Source organism: Citrus clementina, unplaced genomic scaffold, assembly GCF_000493195.1.
Source record: "Citrus clementina cultivar Clemenules unplaced genomic scaffold, Citrus_clementina_v1.0 scaffold_7, whole genome shotgun sequence".
In the NCBI taxonomy this organism is placed as follows: domain Eukaryota; kingdom Viridiplantae; phylum Streptophyta; class Magnoliopsida; order Sapindales; family Rutaceae; genus Citrus; species Citrus x clementina.
This window is the reverse complement of record NW_006262075.1, coordinates 18,371,380-18,378,348: the sequence shown is the minus strand read 5'-3', so window position 1 is coordinate 18,378,348 and position 6,969 is coordinate 18,371,380. Positions and strand designations below refer to the sequence as shown.

General features: G+C 34.7%; 2 protein-coding genes across 2 annotated transcripts; one reads left to right on the top strand and one right to left on the bottom strand.

Annotated features, from left to right (window-relative positions):
* The first annotated feature begins 246 nt into the window (after positions 1–246).
* On the top strand, positions 247–4,239 carry LOC18037394 (probable ATP synthase 24 kDa subunit, mitochondrial). Its single transcript, XM_006427893.2, has 7 exons — positions 247–427; positions 860–953; positions 1,256–1,400; positions 1,837–1,947; positions 2,260–2,406; positions 2,916–3,038; positions 3,819–4,239. The coding sequence occupies exons 1-7, from the start codon at positions 389–391 to the stop codon at positions 3,880–3,882; spliced, it is 723 nt and encodes a 240-aa protein (XP_006427956.1). The 5' UTR covers positions 247–388; the 3' UTR covers positions 3,883–4,239.
* A 758-nt stretch (positions 4,240–4,997) lies between these two features.
* Positions 4,998–5,321, bottom strand: LOC112097003 (protein DOWN-REGULATED IN DIF1 11-like). Its single transcript, XM_024181262.1, has one exon. It carries the CDS (start codon positions 5,319–5,321, stop codon positions 4,998–5,000), a length of 324 nt encoding a protein of 107 aa, XP_024037030.1.
* Positions 5,322–6,969: the final 1,648 nt, after the last annotated feature.

Here is a 6,969-nt window from a genome sequence, read left to right as displayed (position 1 = left end):
GAGAAGTAAGCTGTAGGCTTATAGCGATCGAGTAACTGTATCTTTCGCTTAAAAGCGAATTTTTTCGATTGGGCGCCAAAATAAGTAAATAACCAAAACCGAGTCTGGAAGTGGGCCGATAGGTTCGGGTCGGGTATAAACTTATACACGTGTCACGTTTTCCGGGTCTATTTCTAAATAAATCAGCACCATCGATGGCGGATGCACACTCGACACAATCCGACGGTTTAAGATGAAGGAAATGCAACTCCTGAGAAGCATGAAGCCAGTCGTTCAACAGTCTCCTCACCTCAAAGGCTCAAAAATCAGAATCCCAAACGAACCCTAAACACGCTAAAAGCAGAAACCTCCAAGAAGAAGAACAACAGCTGAGGTTCTGATTCCGATCATGGCATTTGCTTCTCGCCTCGCATCCAAATCCAAACAGGTATATTTCTTTCTCGCTATTCCGATCTGGAATAAGAACATATCCGTATCCTTGTACAGGTATCCGTTATAATTAACCTAAATTTCGATTTTTTTCAATCCTTATTGTTTATTTCCTTCAATTTATGAAAGAAAAATGAGATATTGTTCGTTGGAGCTCAAGTATCGTGGCATTTGACTCATCGGATCTGACAAAAGAGTTATTTTTCTAATTTAATGATTATTTTTATTGTTTCATCTCGAAAAAAACCTGATTCTTGATTTTTTTTTTTTTGTATTTTTGGTGGTGGATTTTTGAATTTTTGAAGCGAAAATTTGATTATTAGTGGCATATTTATTATCATTTGACCAAAATAAATAAATATCTTTTAAATATTTTTATGGTATTTATCTCTTGTTTAATGCTGAAAATTTTTTGTTTGAAATTGTGCAGCTGTGTAGTAGCCAAGTGATACTGCAACGGCAGCATGCAATTTCAGTTCGTTTCTTTGCAAACGAAGCTGCTCCTCAGGCTCTTAAAGGAGATGGTTAGTCAATATGTTGTTGTTTCATTGTTTTTGCTAGCAAATGTGTGTGTTTTTTATTATGTTTTCTTTGTCTCATTTAATATAAAAGGGATTACAGCTGTTTGTCATTTTGAATTTACTTGGTATGCTCAGGGTTCAACACGATTTCATGAGTTATTTGTGTTTCTAATATTTTGTGGGGATTGGAAATGTGTGACTTTTTGTTATATTTATAAATGGTGATAATGCATTTTGAAGTTCTTATGAATCTTTGCCGCGTTATCTGGGAGTTTACTGAATGTACTTCTGTTTATGTTGAAAAGAGATGTTGAAAAACATCTTTTTGGATGTTAAGAAGAAATTTGAGACTGCCTTGGGGGTACTCCGGAAGGAGAAGATCACCATTGCTCCAGAGGATCCTGCTGCTGTTTCTCAGTATGCTAATGTCATGAAGACTGTCAGAGAGAAGTAAGTTTCTTTTTTATCCTCTCAACATTCATTTTGTTTCATGATTGTTAGCTTTAGTTATTTAGTGCACGCACGTTATAGTGAAATGAGTTCAGGTATTTACATTTTGTTTGTGCTCGATGCCTTTAAAAGATTGCTTCAATTCATCTGAATATTACTTCCATGTCATAAGCATCAAATTTTATTATTCATGGTATAAACTTTAGTACTCTTTGTTTCAAATATTAGATTTAATTAATCCATGGGGGTGCAAAAAAATTGTTTTGTGTTTGTGAGTAGGCGCTTGTCTGGTTCTTGCTACTGTATTACTATTAAAAATGTACCTATTGGTGATTGTTGAATTGACAGCAGAACTTTTTATCTTGCTATAGTCCATGCTACAGTGTGTCACCTGCGCTCTGGAGGTTGTATTAATGCTTAATTTACCTATGTGCAGGGCAGACTTGTTCTCAGAATCCCAACGAATAGCGTATACCATTGAAACACGAACAGCAGGAATTCCAGATGCTCGAACATATTTGTTGACGCTCAAGGAAATAAGGGAGAGGTATGCATTTGTTTGTCTTATAACTACTTGCTTTTAGTGGTATAGCTATAATCAATGTAGTTAAAAAATTCTTTTCTCCTTTTGGTAGAAAGAATGTTTTCTTGCCCATACTTTTATGTTATTCTTTTAAAGTTGACATTTAAGAAATGGTTAAATTTTCTTCCGGCCTGGAATCACTTTTTCACTGATGAACTATCTATGAAGTTGACCACTTGTGCATTTGTAAATCCTCAGTAGTTCCAAGCCACAACTAACTCTTGTTTAGTATATGTAGTTAGACGTAGAATCTCTTACCATTTTTATTATTTTCAGGAGAGGTCTCATTGATGAGCATGGTGCTGAGGCTATGATGATGGATGCATTGGATAAAGTTGAAAAAGAAATTAAAAAGCCTCTTATGAGGAATGATAAGAAGGGGATGGCTCTTCTTACAGCTGAGTTTGACAAGATTAATAAGAAGTAAGCATCATTCCAATAACCTAAGCTTATTTTTTTTACATGTAGTGTGTGTATGTATTGTGGTGATTACATTGCTGGTGCCCCCAGTGAGCTTGGCTTGTCTCCCGGTAACAATATTGCACTTGGCAAGGTCCAATTATGAGCTGCGATTGCATATGAATTAGTTTAGCATGACTGTTTTTCCTACATGAAACTCATATTGGTTTTAACTCAGAAAGTCAGTGTCCTTGTATGCACAAACATTTCTGCATGTGCTCTTGTTTGAATTTGTGCTTTTGGCGAAAGCCATGACCGTGGAAGTACCTTATAAACCTTTGACTAACATTTTGTCTTAAACCTTATATGAATTAGTTTAGCATGACTGTTTTTCCTACATGAAACTCATATTGGTTTTAACTCAGAAAGTCAGTGTCCTTGTATGCACGCTCTTGTTTGAATTTGTGCTTTTGGTGAAAGCCATGATGGTGGAAGTACCTTATAAACCTTTGACTAACATTTTGTCTTTATAGGCTTGGGATCCGAAAGGAGGATCTACCAAAGTATGAAGAACAGTTGGAACTCAAAATTGCCAAAGCACAGTTGGAAGAATTGAAGAAGGATGCTCTTGAGGCCATGGAAACACAAAAGAAGAGGTGCGTTATTTGCCCCTTGCTTACCTCCTTCACATCACAAAGCCTGTTTCTTAGGTGTGGTCTCTAGTCAGTTGGTGAATAGACCATTTAGAGAAAAACCAATTTTTTGTAGTCTTTAATTCCGAGGTAACTGTGTGGATGGTCATTCAGAGTTCTCTGAGGGCCTTATCTTTATTTCCATAGGATTGTTTTGGGTATCTTTTCTAGCAGTTGGTTGATTATCAAATGACTAGAACCTTTCTGCAAATTGTTGCTGTTTATCTGCTTGAAGCTATTGTTTTAGGCTAACATCTGGGAAGCAAAAATACAACATCATACAACATAGCATTGGTGGTTAAAAGATCGCCAAAGGCTAAGATCAGATTGTGAGACTATTAGGCAAGTCTGTTGGCCAGAAAAAACATTAGAATTGGAAGGTTGCTGTTAATAATTTTTTGGTTGTGGAGGCAGGATGCGCCTACTTATGTGAACCCCAATTTTCGGTGAAATATAGGAAGTAATAGTTAAAATAGCTAAGGCAAAGTTGTAGATGCACTGACTGGGTGATGTTGCAATCACAGTTAGATGCATTTGGAAATGGAAAGTTTGTGAATGACACAGATGTAGCTTGCCTCTAAACTGGTCTGTCAATTTCTTAAATTATATTTGATTAGAAATACTTTCAATTGTTTGGAACTGCTGCTTCCTGGTTTTGCTGGTACTTGTTATCCTTTATTGTCTATAAATAATAATTCTATAGAAACTGAACTTCGAATTGATAATTGTCCTCTTTATTTGCAGAGAGGAATTCAAGGATGAAGAAATGGTCGAAGTGAAGTCCTTGGATGTCAGAAACTTCCTTTGAGTCTCTGCATTTACTTTTTACGGTTTTTGAGCACAATGGAAATCAGCAACTTGGAATGTGGAAAATACCATCATTGCTCTCGATTTTAAGAATAAGAGACCATGAGAGAACTGGAATTCCGTTTATCACTGTTTGTGCAATGAAATCGCACATTCGGCACCTTTCATCCTCTGTGTTATTAGCCAGTTTTAATGTATTTAATGGATCGTATTCCCATTGCGCTTTTCCCCAAACGAGCAAAAAATGGACGGATTGAGTTTCTAATAACCCTGGAAGATAAGTATTTGCTTGCCACATTGAGTTTCTAATAAAAGAGGTTACTTGAGTTTAAAGGTTTTTGGTTGATGTTTCGGTGAATCGGTACTGAATTTTCATGGACGCTGTGTACCGTACATTCTGCTCAATATCAAAATCCACTGGGTTTTTTTTTTTTGCATTAAGATCCTTGCAAAATCGAATGCTCGTACATTTTTGTCTTTTAACCACTGGTTACAATTTAGATCATCAGGTAATCCTGGTAGTTTACAGTATTTCATAATATGGATATCATCAAATGATGATAATATTAATGAAATCTAATTATTTAACGGTGTTCAGACTTGTGAATTGTGATCCCATGAACTGTTATCGGTTCTAAATAAAGAAACAATATGAATTTATTATTCTATTTTCATTATTTTAGATAAAATGTCAAACATGCATCTACAATATATTCCATCAAATGTCCATTCAAAGTTTAAGAAATACTAAATTGGATCGTATTTTACTAATTTTTCAAAACAGTTTTCTCCTGAAAATGTTCCTAACCTGATCAACCATAAGTGTAGAAGAACATTAATGAAAGGTTATAATTAGTGAAAAGAAGTCGTATAATTCTTGAAGCTTCAAAATAGAAGAGAACACAACTCGAACATATAATTTATTTGATACTCATGCTTGTGAAAAAAATAATAAATAAATAAATTAGATAATATGAGTAGTAGTAAAGGACTCTGGATCTAAAATCGAGTGGCCAATTAAGTAAAACTACTTAAAAATCACTCAATTAAAATTTCTGAAGGAAATTGCCGCGATACATCATTTCGGCAAAAACACAAGCTATTAATTAATTCAGTTTAAATTAAACTTCGGAAGTCAACAACCATACAATGGTCCCAAATTTCAACACCCTTAGCCACAGCTTTCTTTCGATTAACTTGAGGGTATTGAGGTGCAGTTACCTGCATAAGTTTCTTGTGACAGGCACTCCCTGCAGTTATAAGCTCCTTGCAACAATCATCACAGGCTTCCTCATTTTTGAATATGCTATTAGCAATATTTTCACCACACTTTTTGCTTAAATCTTTCCCACATTCCTCGAGATCCTTAATTGCAAGAACCGATGAGAGCATCACCAATGCACTAATTATGAAGAAATATTGAATCTTGATGACTCCCATTTCGATTCTATTTTAACATGTACTGTAGTTTTTATAAGTGCTATTTTAGATGAGATCAAATGAGGCTCATTTATAGACTATGAGAAATGAAAGTTTTTACTATTTTTAGAACTCTTATCATTTATCGCAGGCTAATTGGGCAGCTATAATGCATATATAGGTTGTTTTATTTAAAGCTCATCTATTTAATTGTTGTCTTTGACGAATTCATATGTAACACTTTAAATAAGTGGTAGCTATAGAAGGGTCTTTTGTTATCCACCTTTTAACAAAATTAGAATGACCTTTTAGTTGCATTTTTGCTGCAGTACAAGTGTAAATTAAACGAATACAATGGGTTCTGGTGCTCAAAAGATCATTTTCATTAGGATACGGTTTAAACTTTTTTGTTGAGTTTGTATTCTTTCTGTTTTTAATAACTAAATGACTACGACTTTGTTAGACATGTATGTCCAATAAATTGTTTTCTGAATTTAAAAATTTATAGAAGCATGTTAACACGAAAAAGACAAGTATAATAAGTCAAATCCTCTCATCGTCATGAGCATGTACAGCTCTATATATTGTGCTCCTTTTATTTTGGATTAAAATCTGTTGTTCTCAAGATTTGAAGAATTCATGTTGCTTTCTGCTTAGGATATTTGAGTCATATTAAGATAAAACTTGGCCCCCAAAGATTTGATCAGGGCCACTTTATTTTACTCGTCACCTGAGTTCGAATCTTGAGAAAAGTATGAGATTGAAAAATTGATTTAGCAGAAAACTAATTAATTATAGTATCCTTCAGAGATAATTCACCTCTTACATTAATATATATTAAATGTCCCATTTTTAGTACCACTATTTATAAAACTTATCGCAATAATATTAGTTAGAGATCCCAACATTCGAGTCTCAATTAATGCGACGACATATCATGTTAAATATTAATTACCAACCTAATGTTTCAGTTACAAATAAGTTACTACATTAGTTGATACTCAAATGCTAATGCTTCATGATTTATTAGGGACATGACTTTGGTAAACCTAAAGCTTCAAAATAGAAGAAGATTAATGCTACACTTAAGAGTTACATAGTTGGAATCAATACATAATTTATATACCGAGTTATGTGAGGTATGACGTGTCATTCACTGATAAGTGATGGAATGAAACTATCACATTAACAGTAGACAAATAAGCAAAGACAATCGCTTGAGATGCAAACTATGTAAGCATCATTATTCTATTTAGATATATGCACGTTGAAATCATTGAATTATTGCAATGATTTAGGTGGAAGCACATTTCTAATTTTGAATTTGATAGCAACATTGACACAATGGTTCCAAAGTCGAACACCCTGCTGCATGGCATCGGAGTGATTCATTACTTGGAAGAGACTAGGCAATGTTACCTCCACAAATCTCCTATGGCAAGTGGGTCCTGCAACTATTAGTCTCATGCAGCATTCATCTGAGGGCTCAACATCTTCTTTACGGTTGTGCATAATTGCATTGAAAGTCGCCCCACATTGTGCGGTTAAAAATTGTGCACATTGCTCTAACAAATCATGAAGTTTTGCTCTCAGTGGGGGCAAAGCCACAATCTCTTCAGCTGCAAGCACTGATGACGATGAGAATATGATGACTAGCCCACAGAGAAGA

What these genes read in the sequence shown, in the direction of transcription:
- LOC18037394 (XM_006427893.2), top strand. Translation starts at nt 389, where the DNA reads ATGGCATTTGCTTCTCGCCTCGCATCCAAATCCAAACAG. An exon ending in TCAGGCTCTTAAAGGAGATG is followed by an intron (nt 954 to 1,255) that starts GTTAGTCAATAT and finishes TATGTTGAAAAG; the next exon opens with AGATGTTGAAAAACATCTTT. An exon ending in ATGAAGACTGTCAGAGAGAA is followed by an intron (nt 1,401 to 1,836) that starts GTAAGTTTCTTT and finishes ACCTATGTGCAG; the next exon opens with GGCAGACTTGTTCTCAGAAT.
- LOC112097003 (XM_024181262.1), bottom strand. Translation starts at nt 5,321, where the DNA reads ATGGGAGTCATCAAGATTCAATATTTCTTCATAATTAGTGCATTGGTG.